Source organism: Mesoplodon densirostris, chromosome 2 (assembly GCF_025265405.1).
Source record: "Mesoplodon densirostris isolate mMesDen1 chromosome 2, mMesDen1 primary haplotype, whole genome shotgun sequence".
NCBI classification, from domain to species: domain Eukaryota; kingdom Metazoa; phylum Chordata; class Mammalia; order Artiodactyla; family Ziphiidae; genus Mesoplodon; species Mesoplodon densirostris.
In genome coordinates, this window is record NC_082662.1 from 88,311,608 (window position 1) to 88,337,723 (window position 26,116).

A 26,116-nucleotide genomic window follows, 5' to 3' on the forward strand; every position below is an offset into this window, starting at 1 on the left:
TGCAGATTATTCAGTCACATATTCAAGATTAAGCTGGACTCATCCATGTAAACAGGTGTCATCAGCTAACTTGCTGATTTTCAGTCATTGCATCTGAAACACTTTTGTTTTAGTTTTTTTTTTTAACATCTTTATTGGAGTATAATTGCTTTACAATGCTGTGTTAGTTTCTGCTGTATAACAAAGTGAATCAGTTAAAAGTATACATATATCACCATATCCCCTCCCTTGTGCATCTCCCTCCCACCATCCCTATCACACCCCTCTAGGTGGTCACAAAAGCACCAAGCTGATCTCCCTGTGCTATGCAGCTGCTTCCCACTAGCTATCTATTTTATATTTGGTAGTGTATATATGTCAATGCCACTCTCGTTGTCCCAGCTCACCCTTCCCCCTCCCCATGTCCTCAAGTCCATTCTCTACATCTGTGCCTTTAATCCTGTTCTGCCCCAAGATTCATCAGAACGTTTTTTTTTTTCTTTTTTGAGATTCCATATATATGTGTTAGCATACAGTATTTCCATTTCTCTTTCTGATTTACTGCACTCTGTATGACAGACTCTAGGTACATCCACCTCACTACAAATAACTCAATTTCATTTCTTATTATGACTGAGTAATATTCCATTGTATATATGTGCCACATCTTCTTTATCCATTCCTCTGTTGATGGACACTTAGGTTCTTCCGTGTCCTGGCTGTTTTACATAGAGCTGCAATGAACATTAGAGTATATGTATCTTTTGGAATCATGGTTTTCTCTGGGTATATACCCAGCTGTGGTATTGCTGGGTTGTATAGTAGTTCTATTTTTAGTTTTTTAAGGAACCGCCATACTGTTCTCCATAGTGGCTGTATCAATTTACATTCCTAACAACAGTGTAAGAGGGTTCCCTTTTCTCCACACCCTCTCCAGCATTTGTTGTTTGAAGATTTTGTGATGATGGCCACTCTGATGGGTGTGAGGTGATACCTCATTGTAGTTTTGATTTGCATTTCTCTAATGATTAGTGATCTTGAGCATCCTTTCATGTGTTTGTTAGAAATCTGTATATCTTCTTTGAAGAAATATCTGTTTAGCGCTTCTGCCCATATTTGGATTGGGTTGCTTGTTTTTTAGATATTGAGCTGCATGAGTTACTTGTAAATTTAGGAGATTAATCCTTTGTCAGTTGCTTCATTTGCAAATATTTTCTCCTATTCTGAGGGTTGTCTTTTCATCTTATTTATGGTTTCCTTTGCTGTGCAAAAGTTTTTAAGTTCCATTCAGTCCCATTTGTTTATCTTTGTTTTTATGTCCATTTCCCTAGGAGGTGGGTCAAAAAGGATTTTGCTGTGATTTTTTTTTTTTTTTTTTTTTTTTTTTTTTTTTTTTTCCAGTACGTGGCCTCTCACTGTTGTGGCCTCTCCCGGTGCGGAGCACAGCCTCCGGACACGCAGGCTTAGCAGCCAAGGCTCACGGGCCCAGAGGCTCCGCGGCATGTGGGATCTTCCCGGACCGGGGCACGAACCTGTGTCCCCTGCATCGGCAGGCGGACTCTCAACCACTGCGCCACCAGGGAAGCCTATTGCTGTGATTTTTGTCACAGAGTGTTCTGCCTATGTTTTCCTCTAAGAGTTTGATAGTGTCTGGCCTTACATTTAGGTCTTTCACCCATTTTGAGTTTATTTTTGTGTATGGTGTTAGGGAGTGTTCTAAATTCATTCTTTTACATGTAGCTGTCCTGTTTTCCCGGAACCACTTACTGAAGAGGCTGTCTTTGCTCCATTGTATATTCTTGCCTCGTTTATCTAAGATAACATGACTATATGTGTGTGGGTTTATCTCTGGGCTTTCTATCCTGTTCCATTGATCTATGATTCTGTTATTGTGCCAGTACCATACTGTCTTGATTACTGTAGCTTTGCAGTATAGTCTGAAGTCAGGAAGCCTGATTCCTACAGCTCCGTTTTTCTGTCTCAAGATTGCTTTGACTATTTCGGGTCTTTTGTGTTTCCATACAAATTGTGAAAATTTTTGTTCTGTGAAAAATGCCAGTGGGAGTTTGATAGGGATTGCATTGAATTTGTAGACTGCTTTGGGTAGTATAGTCATTTACACAATTTTGATTCTTCCAATCCAAGAACATGGTATATCCCTCCATCTGTTTGTATCATCTTTTTAATTTCTTTTATCAGGGTCTTACAGTTTTCTGCATAGAAGTCTTTTGTCTCCTTAGATAGGTTTATTCCTAGGTATTTTATTCTTTCTGTTGTAATGGTAAATGGGAGTGTTTCCTTAATTTCTCTTTCAGATTTTTCATCATTAGTGCATAGGAATGCAAGAGATTTCTGTGCATTAATTTTGTATCCTGCTACTTTACCAAACTCATTGATTAGCTCTAGTAGTTTTCTGGTAACATTTTTAGGATTCTCTATGTAGACTATTATGTCATCTGCAAGCAGTGAGTTTTACTTTTTCTTTTCCAATTTGGATTCCCTTTATTTCTTATTCTTCTGATTGCTGTGGCTAAAACTTCCAAAACTATGTTGAATAATAGTGTTGAGAGTGGGCAACCTTGTCTTGTTCCTGATCTCAGTGGAAATTGTTTCAGTTTTTCACCATTGAGAATGATGTTGGCTGTGGGTTTCTCATATATGGCCTTTATTATGTTGAGTTAAGTTCCAACTATACCTACTTTCTGGAGGGTTGTTATCATAAATGGCTGTTGAATTTTGTCGAAAGCTTTTTCTGCATCTATGGAGATGATCATATGGTTTTTCTCCTTCAATTGTTAATATGGTTTATCACATTGATTGATTTGCCTATATTGAAGAATCCTTGCATTCCTGGGATAAACCCCACTTGATCATGATATATGATCCTTTTAATCTGCTGTTGGATTCTGTTTGCTAGTATCTGAATGAGGATTTTTTCATCTATGTGCATCAGTAGTATTGGTCTGTAGTTTTCTTTTTTTGTGACATCTTTGTCTGGTTTTGGTATGAGGGTGATGGTGAACTCATAGAATGAGCTTGGGAGTGTTCCTCCCTCTGCTATATTTTGGAAGAGTTTGAGGATAGGTGTTAACTCTTCTCTAAATGTTTGATAGAAGTTGCCTGTGAAGCCATCTGGTCCTGTGTTTTTGTTTGTTGGAAGATTTTTAATCACAGTTTCAGTTTCAGTGCTTGTGACTGGTCTGTTTATATTTTCTATGTCTGCCTGGTTCAGTCTTGGAAGGTTGTGCTTTTCCTAGAATTTGTCCATTTCTTCCAGGTTGTCCATTTAATTGGCATATAGTTGCTTGTAGTAATCGCTCATGATCCTTTGTATTTCTGTAGTGCCACTTGTTACTTCTTTTTCATTTCCAATTCTGTTGATTTGGGTCTTCTCCCTTTTTTTCTTGATGAGTCTGTCTAATGGTTTATCAATTTTGTTTATCTTCTCAAAGAACCAGCTTTCAGTTTTATTGATCTTTGCTATCATTTCCTTCATCTCTTTTTCATTTATTGATGATGTGATCTTTATGATTTCTTTCCTTCTGCTAACTTTGAGGTATTTTTATTCTTCTATCTCTAATCTTCAGGTATAAGTTTAGGTTGTTTATTTGAGATTTTTCTTGTTTCTTGAGGTACAATTCAATTGCTATAAACTTCCCTTTTATAACTGCTTTTGCTGCATCCCATACGTATTGGGTCACCATGTTTTCATTGTCATTTGTTTCTAGGTATTTTTTGATTTCCTCTTTGATTTCTTCAGTGATCTCTTCATTATTTACTAATGCACTGTTTAGCCTCCATGTGTTTGTATTTTTTACAGACTTTTTTCCTGTAATTGATATCTAGTTTCATAGAGTTTTGGTCAGAAAAGGTTCTTGACACAATTTCAATTTTCTTAAATTTACCAAGGCTTGATTTGTGACCCAAGGTATAATCTATCCTGGAGAATGTTCCATGAGCACTTGAGAAGAAAGTTTATTCTGCTGTTTTTGGATGGAATGTCCTATAAATATCAATTAAGTCCATCGTGTTTAATGTACCATTTAAAGCTTGTGTTTCCTTATTTATTTCATTTTGGATGATCTGTCCATTGGTGAAAGTGGGGTGTTAAAGTCCCCTACTATGATTGTGTTACTGCCAATTTCCCCTTTTATGGCTGTTAGCATTTGCCTTATGTATTGCGGTGCTCCTATGTTGGGTGCATAAATATTTACAGTTATTATGTCTTCTTCTTGGATTGATCCCTTGATCACTATGTAATGTCCTTTGTCTCTTGTAAGAGTCTTTAATTTAAAGTCTATGTTTTCTGATATGAGACTTGCTACTCCAGCTTTCTTTTGATTTCCATTTACATGGAATATCTTTTTCCATCCCCGCACTTTCAGATTGTATGTGCCCCTACTCCTGAAGTGCGTCTCTTGTAGACAGCATATATACGGGTCTTGTTTTTGTATCCATTCAGCCAGTCTGTGTTTTTTGGTTGGAGCATTTAATCCATTTACATTTAAGGTAAATATTGGTATGTATGTTCCTATTCCCAGTTTCTTAATTATTTTGGGTTTGTAATTGCAGGTCTTTTCCTACTCTGTGTTTCGTGCCTAGAGAAGTTCCTTTAGTATTTGTTCTAGAGATGGTTTGGTGGTGCTGAATTCTCCTAGCTTTTACTTGACTGTAAAGGTTTTAATTTCTCCATCGAATCTGAATGAGATCTTTGCTGGGTAGAGTAATCTTGGTTGTAGGTTTTTCCCTTTCATGACTTTAAACAGGTCCTGCCGCTCTTTTCTGGCTTGCAGAGTTTCTGCTGAAAGATCAGCTGTTAACCTTATGGAGATTCTCTTGTATGTTATTTGTTGTTTTTTCCCTTGCTGCTTTTAATATTTTTTACTTGTATTTAATTTTTGATAGTTTGATTAATATATGTCTTGGCATGTTTCTCCTTGGATTTATCCTGTATGGGACTCCCTGCACTTCCTGGACTTGACTATTTCCTTTCCCATAGTAGGGAAGTTTTCATCTATAATCTCTTCAAATATTTTTCAATCCCTTTCTTTTTCTCTTCTTCTTCTGGGACACCTATAATTCAAATGTTGATGCATTTAATGTTGTCTCAGAGGTCTATGAGACTGTCCTCAATTCTTTTCATTCTTTATTCAGCTCTGTGGTAGTTTTCTCCTCTATTTTATCTTCTAGGTCACTTATCCGTTCTTCTGCCTCAGGTATTCTGCTATTGATTCCTTCTAGAGAATTTTTAATTCCATTTATTGTGTTGTTCATCATTGTTTGTTTGCTCTTTAGTTCTTCTAGGTACTTGTTAAATGTTTCTTGTACTTTCTCCATTGTATTTCCAAGATTTTGGATCATCTTTACTATCTTTCCTATGAATTCTTTTAGGTAGACTGCCTATTTCCTCCTCATTTGTTTGGTCTGGTGGGTTTTTACCTTGCTCCTTCATCTGCTGCATATTTCTCTGTCTTCTCATTTTGTTTTATTTAGTGTGTTTGTGGTCTCCTTTGTGCAGGCTGCATGTTTGTCATTCCTGTTGTTTTTGTTATCTGTCCCCAGTGGGTGAGGTTGGTTCAGTGGCTTGTGTAGGCTCCTAGTGAAGGGGACTGGTGCGTTCTGGTGGGTGGGGGTGGATCTTGCCTTTCTGGTGGGCAGGGCTGTGTACAGTGTTGTGTTTTGGGATGTATGTGAACTTAGTATGATTTTAGGCAGCCTCTCTGCTAATGGGTGGGGTTCTGTTACTGTCTTGCTAGTTGTTTGGCATGGGGTGTCCAGCACTGGAGTTTGCTGGTTGTTGAGTGGTGCTGGGTCTTAGTGTTGAGACAGAGATCTCTGGGAGAGTTCTCGCTGACTGATATTAAGTGGGGCGGGGAGGTCTCTGGTGGACCAATGTCCTGAACTTGGCTTTCCCACCTCAGAGCCTCAGGCATGACACCCAGCTGGAGCACCAAGACCCTGTCAGCCACATGGCTCAGAAGAAAAGGGAAAAATAAATAAATGAATAAATAAAGGAAAAAGAATAAACTTATTAAAATAAAAAGTAAAAAAATATTAAAATAAAAAAAAATTTTTTAAAGAAAGAAGAGAGCAACAAAACCAATAAAGAAATCCACCAATGAGGACAAGCATTAAAATCTATACCAAAAGAAGAAAAAAAAAAAAAAAAACAGACAGACAGAACCCTAGGGCAAATGGTAAAAGCAAAATGGTAAAAGCAAAAATCATGCAAAGAAGCATACACATACACACAAAAAGTGAAAAAGGAAAAAAAAAAAGTATATATATATATATATATATATATATATATATATATATAATAAATAAAGGTAGAGGGCAACCAAATCAATAAACAAATCTACCAGTGATAAAAAGCTCTAAATATTAAACTAAGATGAACATAAAACCAGAAACAAATTAGATGCAGAAAGCAAACCCCAAGTCTACAGTTGCTCCCAAAGTCCACCACCTCAATTTGGGATGATTCGTTGTCTATTCAGGTATTCCACAGATGCAGGGTATATCAAGGTGATTGTGGAGATTTAATCCGCTGCTCCTGAAGCTGCAGGGACAGATTTCCCTTTCACTTCTCTGTTTGCACAGCTCCTGGGGTTCAGCTTTGGATTAGCCCTGCCTCTGCATGTAGGTCACCTGAGGGCGTCTGTTCCAGCCCAGACAGTATGGGGTTAACGTAGCAGCTGACTTGGGGGCTCTGGCTCACTCAGGCCAGGGGGAGGGACGGGTACGCAATGCAGGGTGAGCCTGCAGTGGCAGAGGCTGGCGTGACGCTGCACCAGCCTGAGGTGTGCCATGTGTTCTCCTGGGGAAGTTGTCCCTGGATCACGGGACCCTGGCAGTGGCGGGCTGCACAGGCTCCCGGGAGGGGTGGTGTGGATAGTGACCTGTGCTTGCACACAGGCTTCTTGGTGGCTGCAGCAGCAGCCTTAGTGTCCCATGCCCGTCTCTGGGGTCCGTGCTGATAGCCGCGGCTCGTGCCCATCTCTGGAGCTCGTTTAGGTGGTTCTCTGAATCCCCTCTCCTCACGTACCCAGCAACAATGGTCTCTTGCACCTTCCGCAGATCCACAGTTTTGCCCGGACTCCCTCCTGGCTAGCTGTGGCACACTAGCCCCCTTCAGGCTGTGTTCACTCAGCCAACCCTAGTCCTCTCCTTGGGATCTGACCTCCGAAGCCCGAGCCTCAGCTCCCAGACCCCACCCGCCTCAGTGGATAAGCAGACAATCCTCTCGGACTGGCGAGTGCTGGTCGGCACCGATCCTCTGTGCAGGAATCTCTTTGCTTTGCCCTCTGCACCCCTGTTGCTGCACTCTCCTCCGTGGCTCCGAAGCTTCCCCCCTCCACCACCCGCAATCTCCTCCTGCGAAGGGGCTTCCTAGTACATGGAAACTTTTCCTCCTTCACAGCTCCCTCCCCAAAGTGCAGGTCCCGTCCCTATTCTTTTGTCTCTGTTTTTTCTCTTTTCTTTTGCCCTACCCAGGTACGTGAGGAGTTTCTTGCCTTTTTGGAAGGCTGAGGTCTGAGGCCAGCATTCAGTAGGTGTTCTGTAGGAGCTGTTCCACATGTAGATGTATTTTTGATGTATTTGTGGGGAGGAAGGTGATCTCCATGTCTTACTCATCCGCCACCTTGTAGGTCCCCCTGCAACAACTTTTTATGTCGAAGTATGATGTTTGCATTTATTACATTTTTCCTACATTCTCTATATAACTCACTTTCCATGTTTTGGTTGCCATTTACTTGTTTTCTTTAACTTTGCTTAATCTTAATTTCTTATCCATAAAATGGAGTTAATAATATCTACCTCAAGGGCCATTTTAAAAGTTAATGGCAAAAAGTATATTAAAAATTGAGAATGGAATATTTTAGCTAATACTGCTACTACTAGCATTATCACCACCAGTCATATCACTATTCCTACTTGTTTATTTCATTTATAGTGTAATACCAACTTTAAAATTATGTAGTAGCTATTTCCCCTTGTGTTTGGTTAATATTATAATACCCCAGACTTGCCAACATATTTTAACATCCTATCAATTTATTTTGGCAAATAGTCAAAACGATTGCATAAAAATCAACAGTTTAAAAATATTCATAGACTTCCTACTATTTGCCAGGGACTACACTATACACTGAAGATTTATCAGTGAGTAAGGCAGACAGACTCTTCAACCTACAACAGTTTAACTTCTACTGGAGGAAACAAACATGTAACCAGTCAATTATAATGCATGGAAATAAGTGCTAAAATCTGATCTGAACATCCACAGAGGGAACAGGGACATAATGGTGTGAGGATTGGTGGTAAGGAAGTGGCTTCGTTCATCCAGGCTAAAGAGTGAAGGTAGGGAGTGGATCATCACAAGTAAAGAGAACTCCATGAAGTAGAAAAAAGGATATGGAAGTATTCAAATATGAAAATAATGACAGTTCTGGGTCCAAGCAACAACAGGTCCAAAAACCAAGTTAAAAAAATTGAGATGAGGTAAAAGTGAAAACATTTCAAATGTCTGCAACACCCAATTTAATAAGTGACTAAAGACATAAGTTGTGAATAAATCATGAAGAGCCTTGAAAGTCTTATTTTAAGGAGTTTTTCCTGTATCCTGAAGGAAATAGCGAGCTAACTGGGTGGGGGGTAGGGGCGATTTAAATGAGGGAATGACATGATGAGATTTAATTTTAGAAAGATCACTATTTCTGTTGTGTGGTTAATGGTGGCCAAAGAGACTGGTTAGGAGGCTAAGGAGTAGCCTAGTAACACAAAGAGAGGCGAATAGTGATAGTGAGAAGTGAATTCAAGAGTCGACACAAGTAAAGCATACAGTGGTGAGACAGAGACTATTCAGCTCTATAATACCTTCCTGCAGCCTCTGCTCCCTGTAATTATGGATTTTACTGATATTTACCCTGTAATTCCTTCCCTCTCTCAAGTATTAAAAACAAAAATTCAGAAAAAAAAATACTTTGTCAGAAGAATCTATAAAGTATTACCATTTTTCTGAGGGTGTTTTAGTGGATATTCTTTACCTTACATGCTTGCTTAGCCTTTTCATCACTGCCATGTTTTGTATGAATATAAGAAGTAAAGTACCATAAAATGGACAATCAGAAATGGGAAGGGAAATAGGCTCCTTTGAAGCCAAGATTAAGGATTCAATTCTTCAGTCACCTAGAACAGTGACGCTTACATTGGCTCCAGAATATAATTACCCAAAGAACTTAAAAATATATATACCTGAAACATTGTAGTCACTCAATACTTATTTAATTCACTCAACAGCTGCTTAGTGAGAGGTGTTGGGCATACTATGGGGAAAAAGCAATTAGTACTTGAGGGTCTTTACAACGTACAGCAGTGGCTTTCAAGCATTGACTATTAAGCCGCATCTTAAAAACACATTTTCCACATAATGCAGTATGCATGTGCAAGCACATACACCAAAAACAAATACACATGATAGAAAAACATTTTTCGCAAAATAACACTTACCACAACAATATGCAGCACACTTTTTGATATTTTCTATTTGTTTGTGCTCATTTTTTAATAATAAAAAATGATGGTTGTAAACCATTATATTGATTTCAATACCAACCAAAGAAAGCCATCAAATACTCTGAAAAAAACGCGTACAGGGCTTCCCTCGTGGCGCAGTGGTTGAAAGTCCACCTGCTGATGCAGGGGACATGGGTTCGTGCTCCGGTCCGGGACGATCCCACATGCCGCGGAGCGGCTAGGCCTGTGAGCCATGGCTGCTGAGCCTGCGCGTCCGGAGCCTGTGCTCCGCAACGGGAGAGGCCACAACAGTGAGAGGCCCGCGTACCACAAAAAAAAAAACAAAAAAACAAAAAACAAATCCTCATACAGAGGATGTTCTAACTCTATTTCTGAACACTGACAGTAACACACTGTGCCAGTGCTTTTATTTAAATAAAAATACCAATTATCTCAAAGACAACTCAATCCAGTTTGAATAAGACACAGAGCTTTATCTCACTTACCTTTATTTCACTTAGAAAAAACTAAACATCTCATGGGTAAAGAGACGTACTCTTTCAGTCTCACAATGATGTACATACAATGAGATAATTTCCTTAATGGATTCTGGAATTAGTTAGGGAAAAACTTAAAAGTGAGCAAGTTTTCACCAGCAATATTACACACAATACTAAAAATCAGGAAACATGAGAACACACTTCTATTAATGCAATGGATTTATAAAGCTATCCTTAATAAGTCGTATTTAATTAAAAAATAACTTTTTTTTCTTTTAGAGAAACTAATATAGGATGAGACAGTAATTATAAATATAGAAGAGCTATAATATGGTATTCCCAATTACAGAAGGAGAAAATACTCTTTTATCATTAAGTGACCTATGGAACCAGCATGCAAGTACTAAGTTCCAAGAGTTTTTTCTTTGCTATTAACTGCTTTACTGATTTCTCTCAATAAAGATTCCATGTGTCAGATACAAATGATGATGCACATGTATGGCAGAGACCTCTATTTTCTTCCTCTCTCTATACCTATTATCCCCCTCCTCTATAGAGATAGAAGTTTAATGGACCATTATGTCCACCCAGCTAAAGGCTTTATGTCCCAACATCCTTTACTGCCAGGTATGTTTATGTGACAAGGATGTAGACAATAAGATACAAACAGAAGTGATATGTGCAATTTCTGGGTCATAAACTTAAAAGGAAAGGAGTCTCTTTCCTTATTTCCAATTTTTGTTAGCAGGAATGTGGAAATATTGGCCACCTGAGAACCAAAGATGGAAGTCTGGTGTTGAGGATGGTTCATACTGTTAAAATGAGAGAGAACTAAACTTATATCTTGTTTAAACCTCTATTATTTTCCTTTCTTAAACTGGTCAAACCTATATCCTAAGTAATGTAGAATTCCTGTTCCAAAATGTACTCCTCTATACTGAGTGGGAAAAAGTAGATAAACAAAGTGAGTGAAGTTTAATTACAACATAGAAGCATGGTGAATGAACAAAAGCATGTAAGGATGTGAGGCTGTCTAAGTAATAGGCAGTTATATGGTAATAGAAAGGTCACAAATTCCCAACTCGGCAATCAAGAGTGTCAAATAAATACTTCCTGGAGAATAAGGTTACTTGTCTTCTACACACAGAACCTTTTTTTTTTTTTTTGCCAAAATGAAACTTTCTTGTATACGTTTCATACAAAATACTGAAATAGAACATAACTGCATTCTTCACATCACTACACCAAAATGTCAAAAGATTCACTTCTCAGCATGAAAATGCACAGAAACATAAATATGGAAGGACTTCACATTTTAAATGTTTTATTCACACCTTAGTGCAGAGTCAAATGGAGTATTGTGAATGGGATGTAGCACTATCAAATAACATATGTAAGGGGACTTAATGGAATAAAAGAAAAGAAAACTCTGAAACATTCCTGATTCTTGCAGATGGAAGATATCTCCATGGCTGAAAACACTCAGAGTGATAAAATTCAGCTCTTCCAAATTTTGTTATAATTTGCTTCTTGAGCAATTAATTTGGAGATATTTCAATGTATTGGTTATTTATTTGGCCCCTATCTCTTCAGTACAGAGATTCTTTGCAGACAAAGTTCATAGATATACACTAAACTGCATTACCATATACCACTCCATTAATAGAAAATATATCTTTTACATACAACTGCTGCAGGAAACCACAGTGGTGAATTTCAAATAGCTATTTGAAAACATTGCCAATGTTTCAGCGATATTGCCTGACTAAATTTTTCATTTATTATTAACCAAACATTTTTTAATACACATTTGTTGAGAGTAACAGCAACTTACTGATCCAATTTTGCTGGGGTTTAGTAGAATATACATCAAAAAAGATTTGCCCAATTTCTTTAAGTAAAATTCTCAGTACAAATGTAATGTTGAAAAGTAAAACCAAAATCAAGGGTAGTGCTGCTAAAAATGGAACCTAGAGTATATATCCCTAGATATTTTCTCTTTCCTCTTTTTATCTACGCATGATTATTGTACTTAGATAACATAGGGGACTACTGCTGACAATGGCACTCAAGTTTCTGAAAGAAAGGAGGCTCAGTACAGATATTTAGGAGCTAGAAGGCAGGAAAATTCATCTTCCTCTTCATAATTTTTCATTTAAGTAAAGGGAGTGACAGAGATGATCTTAAACTTGGTATCAATTATCTAGTAAGAGAACACATACCATTCTGATAAGAAAATTTAGTAGACAGTAAAGCATTCCTGATTATTTTACTCCAGAAACACTATGAAAAAAGAGAGCCCTAAAATAAATGTTATCCAGTGTGTGATTACTTAAAGAGATGGAACAGTTTTCACCTCTGTGTAGGTTTATTAGACATTCCTATTCAAAGAATGTGAACCAGAGAGGAGACAAACTAAAAGACATGAGGATGCATTTAGTTTATACGCCATAATTGTTCATAGTATGATCATATAAGAGAATAAATACAAAGGTCATGAGACAAAGAATAAATTAAACCAACCATTTGCTCTTTCTGGTTTCTCAGTATACAGGAAGTGGAAGGGAAGAGTATTAGAAAACTCAATCTCCATGGGATATTTAGGCAAAATATGGAACCATAAGATATATTAATTGCCTTAGCAGTTATACACTGTCCATGTGACATTCAGAGCTATGATTAAACGTCTTTAAAATTCAGCCAAATATGAAAAGTCTTTAGAAAATATTGAAAAAAATAGAAAAAGAAAATAAGCTAAATCTCTTCTTTAATATCAATTTAACCAATTTGTTTAATCATAAAGAGAAAGCTACAGCATCAAGATATTTCTAAGCCCAAATTCTGAGCTTCTGTGGCATGAGTTGAAAACACTTTGCTTCTTAGATGTTCGCTGGTGATGAGAGTATGGTGAGAGAATGGGAAGATAAAGACAGTCTTGCCAAAGTCAATCCATAATGCGGTGAGGTAGTGCAACACGTTACAAAATAGGAAATTTTCTTTGGCCATTCATATCTGTCTGCTCCTCCCTGAACAGACACAACTTTTACCATGAAAATATCTGAAGGTAGTTATTCTTCTGGATATTATCAGGAAGTAAAAAAATATTATAATGAAAAATATTTTAAAGTAAGCTACTCACCTATCCCAATGAAAGCAGCTTTGTACCCTTCTTCTTTCAAAGTGCTAAGGGTAATTTCATTCACTGAAAGGCTTTTACCACAAATTATCTGTAAGAAAAAACATTTCTGTAACTGTATTTTGGCATTTGAATGATTAAAACCTTAATCTTTAACATCAAAAATAATAAAAACTCTGTACACACATATATATAATTCCATATATACATATGAAAACATCTTTATCTTTTAGTATATAGGCTTATGTATACTAAATAGTATATAAATAGAACAAACATGTTTTACTCAATAGCTAAATGCATTTTTGCCTTTTAATTAAGTACCAGAAGAAAGGCTAGTGTATTTAAAATCAAGTCAATAAATTTTCACAGCTTAATTAGTATGTTCAAGGCACTATGTGGGGCATTTTAAAGAATAAAATGATAAATGAGACACAGTTTCTGCCTCAATGTACAGTCAAGATCTGTGCAGAAGATGTACAGAAATAAGTATAATAAATAACAGAGTGTGATCAGCACATATCTACAAGAACTCAAGGGATGGTGAAATTCATTTTGGCTGAGGTCATATAGATGAGAAAAAAAGAGAGGTAGTGGGATTTCAATAAAGCCCTTTTTAAACTGAAGTATAGTTGATTTACAATATTGTGTTAGTTTCATGTGTACAGTAAAGAGATTTGGTTAAACATATATATGTGTGTATATCTATATTCTTTTTTAAATTCTTCTCCATTACAGTTTATTGTAAGATATTGAAAATAATTCCCTGTCAATAAAGCCATCTTAAAAAATGGATAGGATTTTGACAGGGGACATTGTCCAGGGAAGATGAGTAAAGTCAGGAGTCAGAGGGTAGATACTTCTATTAAAAATCACAGTACTTTGCTTAATTCCAGACATGAGCCTATTTTCAGATCTTGAACCTGCTGACTGAAGAGGTTGCCAGGTCCCTAGAAAGAAAGACCCTGAAACATCCTGGCAAGTAAATACTATAATGATTCCTCTATTCCTTCTCCAAAGGGAATTACAGCCATTTACCCAGGTGACTGTACACTGGGGAAGGGAGCATAATCACACATTTCAAGGACACTGGACAAGGTTCTTCACTGACATTGATACCTGAAGAGTGGGGACCTACAGTGATAAGGTGAAAAATGGAACCTGGATAAACTCTGGTTCACAGTGGGCCTAAGGGGATCACAGACCTAGTTAGTGGTTATTCCCAAGTCTCCAAGTGTATAATAAAAATTGTTATACATTTCAGTAGAAATAATCCCCACGTTGGGTATCTGGTCTGCAAAGTAAGAGCTATTATAGCTATAATATAGGGATGGCCAGAAAACTTCTGAAACCCTGGTCGAGAGAGTAAATCAACCACAGTGATAGCCTGGAGTTGGTGGGATGGGGAAAGATGGTGGTGGTCCATGTTATACTTCTGTTTCATTTCCCAGTCTGGCCCTGCTGAGACTAGATGATTTCTGAAGAATGACTGTAAACTCCTGCACGCTTGACCAAAGTGAAGCCCTGACTGCAGTGTCTGTGACAGATGTGGTATTATTGCAGATTAGTAAGGCCACAGGTACACTGTACATGGCCATTGATATGATGAATGCACACGTTTCATCATGTTTCTGTGGAAAAGGGATCAGAAACAGTTCACATTCATGGGGCAAGATAAGAATATTCATTTACAGGTTTGCCTCAGGAATATGTCAACTCTCTTCTGTAATAATATATATAATCTGAAACGATCTGGCCATACCACAGAACATCATCGTGATCCATTACACTGAGAACATCCTGCAGAGTGGACAGTATAAGCAAGGGGTAGCTAGTATGCTGGAGACTTTAATATGCCTGCCCTCCACAGGGCAGAAGATAAACCTTATGAAGATCAGAGACTAGCCACTTGAGTGAAGTAAAGGGGTCTACTTCTCAGGTATGTGCCAGTATATACTCTCTAAAATACATGACTTTGCTGCAATTTTGCACTCATTTACCATTATACATAAGGAAGCACAATGTCTGGTAGGTTTGAGTTTTGAAGTCAACATGTTCCTAAAAACAAAAGTCTCTAAACTGATTCAAAGCAGAAGAACAAAGTTTACCCATTAAAACAATAATTTCACCTAACTTGCATAGAGTACCTAACTAGGTGCAAGACTCTCTTCTAAATACTGCATAGATGGACTTCTTTCATCCTCACAATAGCATTATGGAGTGGTATCGTTATCCTCATTTTACAGATGATGATACTAAGGGACAAGAGAGCTTTGACAACCTTTACCAAAGTCAAATATGTAGTTTAATTGCAGAACCAGCACGTGCAACAGTTATGCTCTAATGTCTCTTGAGAATGAAGGGCAGAACCAGCTCCATACTCAAAGGCACAGAACAACATACTGCATGTGGAGAACTACTTGAAAATGTAGTGTTTCTGGGGTATAAAGTGCAAAGCAACGAAAACAAAGAGAAAGTAAGGGGATAAAATGACTTTGGATATAACATAGGGGGGCATTTTTGTTTTACTAAAATACTAGTTCTAATTTTATTGGCAGATAAAGGAACCACTTGAAAGTTTACAACCAGAGGACAACCAAGGTGAGATTAACAACTAATATTCAGAACTCGGGAACATATCAAATACCATGAAATAAACTGGACAATTAAATAAACACATATTATTAAAAGTATTTAATACTAAGTATCTAATAGTGGTTATTACTATTAGAGTTAGTAGAGTTAGATGCTATTAAAAGTAACAGATAATGAAGTTTTAGAATTTTAATTTATGTTTCAAAGAGATTTTTTATTAAACTATTTCTGATCATAAAGAAAGATAAAAAGTTCTAGTGCTTATTTTTTGAAATGACCTCAATAACAATATACAATGAAGGTTAGACATAAAAGAAAACTACAGGTCCAAATATTCTAAATAAAATTTTAGTAAACTGAATAATACTACAATTTCCAAAGCTGAGCAGTGGCGTGCCCTGCCAATGGGTCTATCAGTGGAAGTGATACTCAGAATACTTGACTTTAGGTTTGGTTTATTAATTGACTCAGCAAAAAAATCGAAGAAAGACCCCCATCCTTCCTGAGGTAGCGTTTGTGTGCATGTGTGTGTGTGTGTGTGTGTGTGTGTGTGTGTGTGTATGTAGCTGAGTAGTGGAGTTATGTAATTTATCAAACGGGACTGAAAATATCCCAATTTTTCCACCCTGATAGAGTGAACATGTCCCTGAATTTGTAACATACAGAAAGGATGCACAAACATTTTGTGTTTCTCGGTCTGTTTCCACCCTAGCAGGTAAGAGCATGCAACTGAGGAAGCAAAAAAGTTGAATTATACTTTTGTGTATCGAAAACTGGAAAGACAAGTAGCTTAACTCCTAGTGTTAATTTACTGGGACTGGGACCAGTAAGACTTTACTTACTGTAGCCAGACATTGTGGGATAGGGGGAGAATATCCATCACTGTGCAGTAAGTAGCTCCATGGTGCAAATGAGAACAAAGCAATAATAACAATAATCAGTGGACTATTAATAATCAGGATTCTTCCCTATGTTGGGGAATCTAGTCAAATTTCCCTTTTCTAAAGTATAAAACCCCCAAATATTTGCCATCAAATCAAAAACTCACTCTCAGAAAGAACAGGAGAAAGATTCTTTGACAAACTGTTAAAATTTTGCTTACATTATGCCTTAGGAAATTGGACCAAGACATGTAAAACTTAACTAAAACTGGTTTATATGACAACTACAGACATCAAAACATTTTGTGGCTGATATACTATGAAGTCCTAAGATTATTTGTTAAATATATATTATGTTAGAAAAATCACGTTATGGGCATTTTGTTTGTGTTTTTGCTCCTTTTTCTCCCATATTTTTTATATATGTAATATTTTCTGTCATGATTTTCTTAGATATGAATTATAGCATATATTAACCTCCCTCTAATGGCTTTAATAATATATGCCTGGGTACTCAAACATCCCAGCCAAATTGAGAATAAAATTTGCTCCACATCAAGCTTAGTGTAAGAGTTATTACTATTTCAATAGAAGGGCTGAATATAATAAGCCCTGAGCCAAAGTTCCACCTAATATCTACTCCGGGACTTGACAAAAACTTTCTTTATGCATCCATAATATGTCTTCATACATATAATAATATTTTTAACGTAGGATTAAGGTTTACAACGTTTTTGGTGTGGAACTCTTTTTTTGAAATGAACTATGTGACACCCATTATTAAAAAATGCAGATAATAATGTACATGCTCTTCACATTTTTCTGATAGAAAATTTGGCTCAGACTCTCTAACATAGAAAATAAGACAAAATAATTTTAAAAATAAATTCAGCTCTTTTTAGACACAAAATTATTTTGTTGGCTCTTAATACACATGTTTCTCGCCTTCCAGTAGAGGTAAAATATGACTTCATATTAGTTTTCAATAACATCCTATAATGATGGAAATGCTTGCTGCAAATAAACATAATGACAAACAAGATGATGTAGAAAATTTATCAAGAAAGATATCTCAGATATTTTTGTTCAAATTATGAAGACAAATTCCTAGTAATTATAAATTTAATTTAATCAAAATAGAATTCTGGGGCTTCCCTGGTGGCGCAGTGGTTGAGAATCTGCCTGCTAATGCAGGGGACACGGGTTCGAGCCCTGGGCTGGGAGGATCCCACATGCCGCAGAGCAACTAGGCCCGTGAGCCACAACTACTGAGCCTGCGCATCTGGAGCCTGTGCTCCGCAACAAGAGAGGCTGCGATAGTGAGAGGCCCGCGCACTGCGATGAAGAGTGGCCCCCGTTTGCCACAACTAGAGAAAGCCCTCACACAGAAACGAAGACACAACACAGCAAAAATAAATAAATTAATTAATAAACTCCTACCCCCAACATAAAAAAAAATAGAATTCTGTCAAAATACTGAAAAATAACAAATATACATATTTTAAACATATTTAGAAAAATGTAAAATTTTTATGGAGATTTACATTTTTAGCTTTAAAAAATAAAGTCAGTAGAAATATTATAAAGACTGTGAAACAAGAATATTTATATATACTTAAATTCTGAATTGCAAAACAGAAAAAGAGTATTTAGTCTAAAAGATTGGTAACATTTTCAGACACAAATATCACAGGAGACTTTGTTAAAGTCCACCTAGGGTTAAAAATAATTGACAGTGGGTTATGCTGAAATTTTTATTCTAAAATAAATAGTTTTATAAAAATATAACAGCTTAGAGGCTATTTCTTCTAAAGAATATTTTTATTATACTAGGAAAAATCCTTTGATGTGAAATTAGTTGAGAGTATGCTTGATAAGTTAAAAATCTTATAACTTACTGATAAGTAAAAAATTAAAATTTGAATTCTATCACAAGAATACAGAAGCAAATAAAAATATTATCCTAAAAACACTGTTTTAAAAGGGAAAAATTATTCAACCTAGAAAAATTAAATCAGTATGCAACTCAAAAGGTTGAGAAAGAATAACAAGCAAGTGTAATCATAGCAGGGGGAAAGAATTAATAGAGTCAGCAATTAGTGAATAAGGAAACATAAAACTCTGAGACCTGATTCTTTCAAAGAATACATTAACTAGAGAAACCACTATCTAGTCTTATCAATAAAAAAAGTTAAGAACACACAATATACAAGTTTTAAGATGTGAGAGCAAATACCATCACAGGTACAGATGAGGTATTTTTATTGTATACTAGAATAATATGTTTAAATCTATGCTAATTAATTCAAAAGTCTCAATGAAACAGAAATTTTTTCTAGGAAAATATATACTGACCAAATTAGCATGAGAATAAAATAGGTGGAAAGACTGGAAGATTTTTTTAAAACATCAATGTTCTGTTTCTCATAAAAAGACTGAAATCAGATGGATAAAATTTTCAAATTTAGGAAAAATATAAGTATCAAGACAATATTCTTCCCAATAATAAAATAATGAAATGCTTGGAAATGTATTTCTATAAAGCTATCATAACTCTATAACCAAAATCTGTAGCATAACCAAAACTCGCAAAGATAACAAATAAAAACTAAAGCAAAACAAAGACAGACTTTCAGTAGCTTTGAAACTCTATAAAGCGAGCAACAGAATCTATTCCCTGTTTTATTTAGTTTTAATATTCAGTGCATAAATAAGTGAATGCAAAAGAATATTTTTAAAAAAACTCATAGAACAAACCTAGTTCTAGATGTACAGATATAATAAAACATGATGCAAAATGTATATATTCCAGAAATGCAAAGATTAACATAACTCAATACATTATCTGAACATCGATTTTCAAAAGGGGCAATTAAAAAATTTAACACCCCTCCTCTGTTAAAATAAAACAAAATAACTTAGAAAATGTTACTATTCTAAGTCTAGAAAAAGAAAACATTTACTGAATATGATAAAAATACTATTTCATAGATCAGAAAAAATGCCATGCATTACCACTTTTATAACATTCTAGTAACAATGAAACAGTGGAAGAAAAAAATATATATATATAACATACAAATAGAGGGGTTTTTTGTGACACAATATTTGACTGGAAAAATTCATCTTTGAATAAACAAGAACTAATCTATCAGCTATTAGATATGAAATAAATTGAAATTACTCAACAAGAAATTTAGCTGAAGAACATAGTTGGGAGGGAAGATGATGAATTAAACTAAGTTTATATATGATGAGTGTATGTTATTTGGATGATAAATGTGTTCATTAAACTATTAAGATTACAGGACTGCAGTTCAAAAGAAAGATGGTTCTAGACAAGTCCTTAGCACACCTCTAGGCAAAAGTAAATTCTCAATAATTATTTATCAAATAAATGAAACAAACCTACTAGAAAGAGAAAAAAATCAGATAATAACCAAGATAATGCTAGATCATGAAAGCTAAAAATACATACATACATGAACATAAATGCATGCATAGATACATACATGCATGCATACATATCAGAATATATCACATGCTGCACAGGAGCCAAACAGTATAAACCCAGAGAAAAATTTGTTTCATTGCCAGGAAATTATTGTTGACTTTAAAATATACAGTGTTAGTTGAGAGGTAAAAATGGAAGGCAGGTTATAAGAAGAATTTGGTGATGAGAAAAATGTGGTAACAAGTGTAGAACATTTTTAAAAATATATATCCTTTCATGGATAAAGTTGATAAGTCATAAAAGATGCAAGCATATCATCAATGGATGCAAGTCCTCAAAGCTGAAAAAGAACCTCATTACTGTCTCTCCTCAGAGTGATGGACAAGACAGTATTAACCTTCTCTTTAATTCAGGTTCTAATTCTTTCCTGATAATTTAATAAATTCATAGGGTTTAAAATTCAAATTTACAAAATGGTGATAAACTCCTTCCTACACCTTCCCAAAGGCAATCTATACTATCAGATTCTATACATTTCCAGAGCACATATATTTCCAGGCATATATAAGCAGATATGTTTATATTTTACACAAATTGTAGTACCATACTTTTCCCTTTGAACAAATGTTGACCAAGGCAAGGGACATTAATTGACTTTGTCAAGGTTATCTGACTATAAAATTAGAAAGTGGCATAATTGTAGCTGAAATGTACATTTTCTGGCACTCAGTGCATTGACTACTGTTATGTCTTGAGTTTCCTAGTAAGAGAAATGGGTATGCCCTAATTTATGCAATATATCTGGTACGGTAAAAATCAAATGCAATTTTGTAATTACTTATAAGATGAATTCAGAGGTGTCAAATTAATTTTTGATTCATCTTCAATTTGAAGTATCACTTAATATATGAGTTTGAAGTCTCAATAATCATGTTCTTATTTAATGAGATTTAGGTAAGAACTTGCATTCAAAATGAAATACATTTAACGAACTTTTCAGAATATATTTATATAAAGCAAGTAATCACCCTTAAATCTATTTTGAACACTATTTTTGAACTCTGTTTTCATAAAGTTGTGCACATCTGTACTGCATACTTGTTATAAGATTACTTGTTTGGTGATTATGTGTAAATGTTTCATTGCCTAACCATTGCCAAATAAGATGTAATTATAAGTGTAAATGCACAAAATACTGTTTTGAGTGTTTCCCTTTTTATTGGTTATTTTAATTTTTATTTCTAAATGCAAGAGCCATGAATAGTTCGCACTTTTCAAAATAGCTCCCATATGTACTTACAGAATGTATTATGTAAATCATAGTACTTTGTTAATCTATTATCTTATACCTATTACAGAAAGGTAAAATTTTTGAAATAAAAATAGGAATATGTTCAGGTGAAGAGCCAGAGTACGATACTCTTAAATAATACAAAAGAATAGGAATATCTAAAGCTGTATTACGAAAGTAAAATGTATTAATTTTTTGACCATCTTTAAACGAACACAATATTTATTTCACAAAACAATCAAAAATACAGAGCTGTTGCTTTCTACCTTGCTGAGTAACTGTTTATGTTGAAAAAGGATTATCACATTAACACTATTGACATTACGCATATAGTAAATAAAATAAACCTCTGTAAGAAATTATGTTCCAAATTGTGAAATACAAATGTTTCAGAGTGCACAAAACTTGCATGAAAAAAACGTGATTAAAGCAACCAAATCCTTCTATTAGCTGCACTGAACCCCTAAAGCAATTTAGGAATTTGTTTCTTACAGACAATTAATCACATGCAGGCGTGCCAGATGAGAACTATTGATTGCCCTTTTCCAGGCTAGTGGCATTCAGACAGTAGACAGACAAATGCCCTAAGCAAGGAAAAGCATCTTTCTGCTTCTGCCTGGTGTAGCTTTTAATTGTTCTTTCCTAAAGTGTGTGACATTTTGTTGTTAATCTTTAGTGTAGAGCTTACTCCTTTCTTTTGGAGCAATACACATGTAAGTGTTATGTTTTTCACTTACCTTTACACCAAGGTCCTTCATAAGTTCAATCTCAAAATTTACTACATTATATGGTAGCCGGAACTGAGGGATTTCAGAGATACTGAAAATAAAAACGAGAAGCATTTGTGGGAAAATCACCAATTTAAAAAATGCAACATGTCTTGATTGATCAGTATTAAAGGAATAAGTATCTCTTCTGAGGGTATTTTCATATCACATAACGTGAGTGTGAGGACATCCACATTTTTATATGCATGACAGAATATGATATGGGTTACAAGAGAAACAGTAGAAACTGATGTGCAAATAAATAAAAACAATGAAAAACAAATAGTGAGTACACAATTGGCCTATACTTTTAAGTTTATTACAGTATTTAGTTGATTTATTTACTAACACTTCTATAAATTCCTAAGAAAAGAAAGTCTTAAAAAAACAAAAATTTGAAAGTATACAGTGTTTAATATACATAACATATATACATACACACATATATATTCTATAACTATACCTCTAGCTTGTTCAAATTCAAATCTGTAACTTTGTATTACCATGCTGTTCAGGACATTACAGAATAAGTTCCGTAAAGTGATCTACAGAATATTTTTACAGTAAAACAATCTTCTATGAAAGCAATGTGTCCCAAAAGGGTTCAGTCATTAAAAAGTAATCCTATTTGATATCAGTGCTCATTGTTTTCTGTCTTCAAATACAATCACTTCAAAAGTTAATAGTTCATACATAGTATTAAAGGTAAGTTCAAATAACTTTTCAATATCTTATAGCAATAAAAAGGCTACATATGTTCATGAATATACAGCAATTCATGCAGTCATTCATCTATTAATCCAACAAGCATTTACAAAGTACCAGGTACAGTGTTAGCTGCAGTGATTTAATGCTGAATTTGACCAAATTACCACTATTAATAAGCTCTCATTCTTGTGAGCAAAGATACATAAACAGATCATGACAACAGAATGTAGTACATTCAGTGGAAGAGCTATATCCAAGCACTATAGAGATTGATTTGTAAAATAAATAAATAACTGTTGAAGATGAACTTTCTGGATCACTCAGTGAAAGGTCTTCCAAAGTGCATCTGTAGTATTTTCATTCTTTGGTGACTTAAGAACTTGATTATTAAATTAATTTCCATCCATCAATCAGCAAAGCACCATGTTCATCTCAGTGCTATAGAAAATACAAAGTACTGAACAGTACAAAATCAAGGTCCTATATTAAAGGAGCTTTCTATCTAGTTAGGGCGTAAGATTATACATAAGAATGATTTAGGGCATAGGTTAAGAAAGAAAAACCACCTAAGCTGATCTTTGGACAACCACACTACCTCAGCGGTTATCATAATGCTCTGGGCACCACACAGGGCTCTGCCTTTGTAGGGTAGCAGAATATGCCCCTCCCAATATGCCACTTCGGCAGAGGATTATTTTGAGCTGAAGACAATTAAGAAGAAACAGATACAAGAAAAGCTCTCCGGTCCCCTATTATCTGCCAAAAAGCAGTATGTAAATTTGCAATGCTGTGTCTTCCTTTCCTGTACCAAGAAGGGCAAAACTCTTAATCACCAGGAGACAACTGTAGACCCCTACCAGCCCAAAGATGGGCACCAAGAGGAATTTACATTACAAGCCTTACTGAATAACTCATGTTCCATTAGTTTCCCCCATATATTTACCTTCTCACAGTTTGCTGTCCCTAAAAGCATAAACCCCTTTTCCTTTGTCTGGTCACTTCTCCACAAATTTATCATTCTTTGTTAAGATGCTACATAAACCTCAAGCTCTGACCCCCCTTCTCTGAATGACTCATCACTGAGTTATCCCACATGTTTGTACAATACATGTGTTAATAAACACTGTTTTTCTCCTTAATTTGTATCATGTTAGTTTATTTCACAAGGCAACTACTGACCTAAGAGGATAGAAGCTATTTTTTTCCTTCCCTGTACCTTCCGAGGCTAAGGAGAAAAATTCTTAAATAGTATGGATTATAAGTAGGCACAAACAGACACCCAGTCTTGATAGGCCTGGGGGTCTGCGGAAGAGAGACTGAAAATGGACTAACATTGGAATCTGATGAAAGTCCTCAAAAGGCTAGACATGAAAGCAAAAATTCTAGCTAAATAAACCAACCACAGCAAGATGAGCCTCTAAATACAGACAGATACACTGTGAGGCTGAGTACCTTCCTCTGACTTGGGATCTTTATGGGCTCTGAATAGAAGTATATGATATGTAAGAAAAAAAAATGATGCTAGTTTAGGTCAATGGTTCTAATTTAAGATATGGCTCTGAAACAGCAGGTTAATGAAGCAGGAACATTTTTTCTATTGACAGAAAGAAAGGAGAACACTCTCAACCTAGCAAGAAGAAACCAGAGCAAGGAGGAAGTATAACTCTGAAAACTGAAGTAGCCAACAGAGCAAATGGAATGCCAGGCTGCTAGGGCTTGAGCAGCTCTGCTTAGAATCACATACTGCCCTGAAAGCATTGTAGCCAACACTTACTTAGCACATGTGTTATGAATAAATGTGTGAGAATCACATTTCCAAGAATCTTCTACAGGAAATAAGAGTAATGTGAGATACTAAAAAGAGTTAGATTTGATCATAATCAAGTAGGCAGGGGATAAGGAGATAATTATTGATTGTTATAAACATGACACAATTATATTCACCAATGGATGAGGTCAGCAGATGGGTGATACACACACACACACACACACACACTCTCATGGTACAACAAGACAAGTATCAAATACCAAATGTAAATGAGTGTTTCAAAGGAGAATTAGCTTATTGCAACATGAGATAATCAGGTGAAATGTGACATATGATCAGCTTTCAGACAAATGAAGGCATCTCAAGATGAGGAAAATGATAAGGAAGGAGGGACAGAAGGGGGAGGAGGGAAAAAAAGTGTACATGCTGTGTTCAGGGGACGGGCAATGGAGCAGAGGGGTGTCAGCAGGCTTTAATAGGAACACTACCACCCCAGATACCAGGCAAATTCCTCATTTCAGAGCTCTAAATGCCATCCATATGTGACGGCACCCACATTTTTATCCTCAAACCTAAATTCCAGACCTTTATATTCACTTGGACGTCTAATAGGTATCTCAAATTTTTTATACCCCAAACTAAACTTTGGTTCCTCCACCCCAACATACGTCCTCAGACAACTCCTTCCTATGAGCTGCTCAACCCTAAACTCGTACTCTATTCCTTTACCAGCATCACACCAAGTCCAGGCGCAGGCAATAAGGAGGTGCACTGTTTTTAGACGATTTAAAAAGTTATAAAACTGACAAAAATAAGCCTTTTTGTATTATCACCATGAGCAGGTGACTCTAAACAAGTCAGTGATATTCTAAACACCATCTCCCCCCAAAAAACCCTTTGGTGGATCTAAATTCTAAACAATGGCTACAGTTGCTACAGAGTTTTAGTAATAAATGTTTTTAAAATAAATATCCACATGTGTCAGGTCTACAGTCCTCTGCTCTACCAGCTGAGCTATCGAAGGTGAAGCAATTATACTCCAATAAAGATGTTAAAAAAAGTGTAAGCTTTAAATAATCCCAATTTTATTACTCATTCATTAATAAACTGAGTTCTACAGAACAGTTAATATGGAGAACTCCAGTTAAACAGCAGCCACTGGCACATGCTGATTCACCTACAAGCATATTCCTCATTCCAATGGCCATAGGCAGCATGTGTCTCCACCCCTGCAAGACTACGTATTCCCATGTTTAAATAGTTGATCTGTGATTGATAAAATAACACATGAAGCAACATGAATCTACTTCAATTCTGTAATTTTGTGTGACCAGAAGTTTTTAACTTGGGTTTAAACTTTAAAATAGTGAAACTGTGAACTATACCTTTAATATTGAAATTATTTTGTTTTGATTGTTAATATTTTGTTTTATGGGAGTGAATAAAAATAATTATAATCACCAATTATTACATAATTCTCTTTGAAGATTATTTTATTGTACAGACTAGAGGATAACC

At 35.7% G+C, this 26,116-nt stretch overlaps 1 protein-coding gene across 1 annotated transcript in view; it reads right to left on the bottom strand.

Annotated features, from left to right (window-relative positions):
- The window catches only part of DPYD (dihydropyrimidine dehydrogenase), an 820,949-nt gene that overhangs the window by 550,225 nt on the left and 244,608 nt on the right, over window positions 1-26,116 (bottom strand). The window contains exons 7-8 of the mRNA XM_060090168.1: window positions 22,093-22,174; window positions 13,138-13,225 (exon numbers count right to left, since the gene is read on the bottom strand). Coding sequence (XP_059946151.1) covers window positions 13,138-13,225; window positions 22,093-22,174 — 170 coding nt within the window. The remainder of the gene's footprint in view (window positions 1-13,137; window positions 13,226-22,092; window positions 22,175-26,116) is intronic.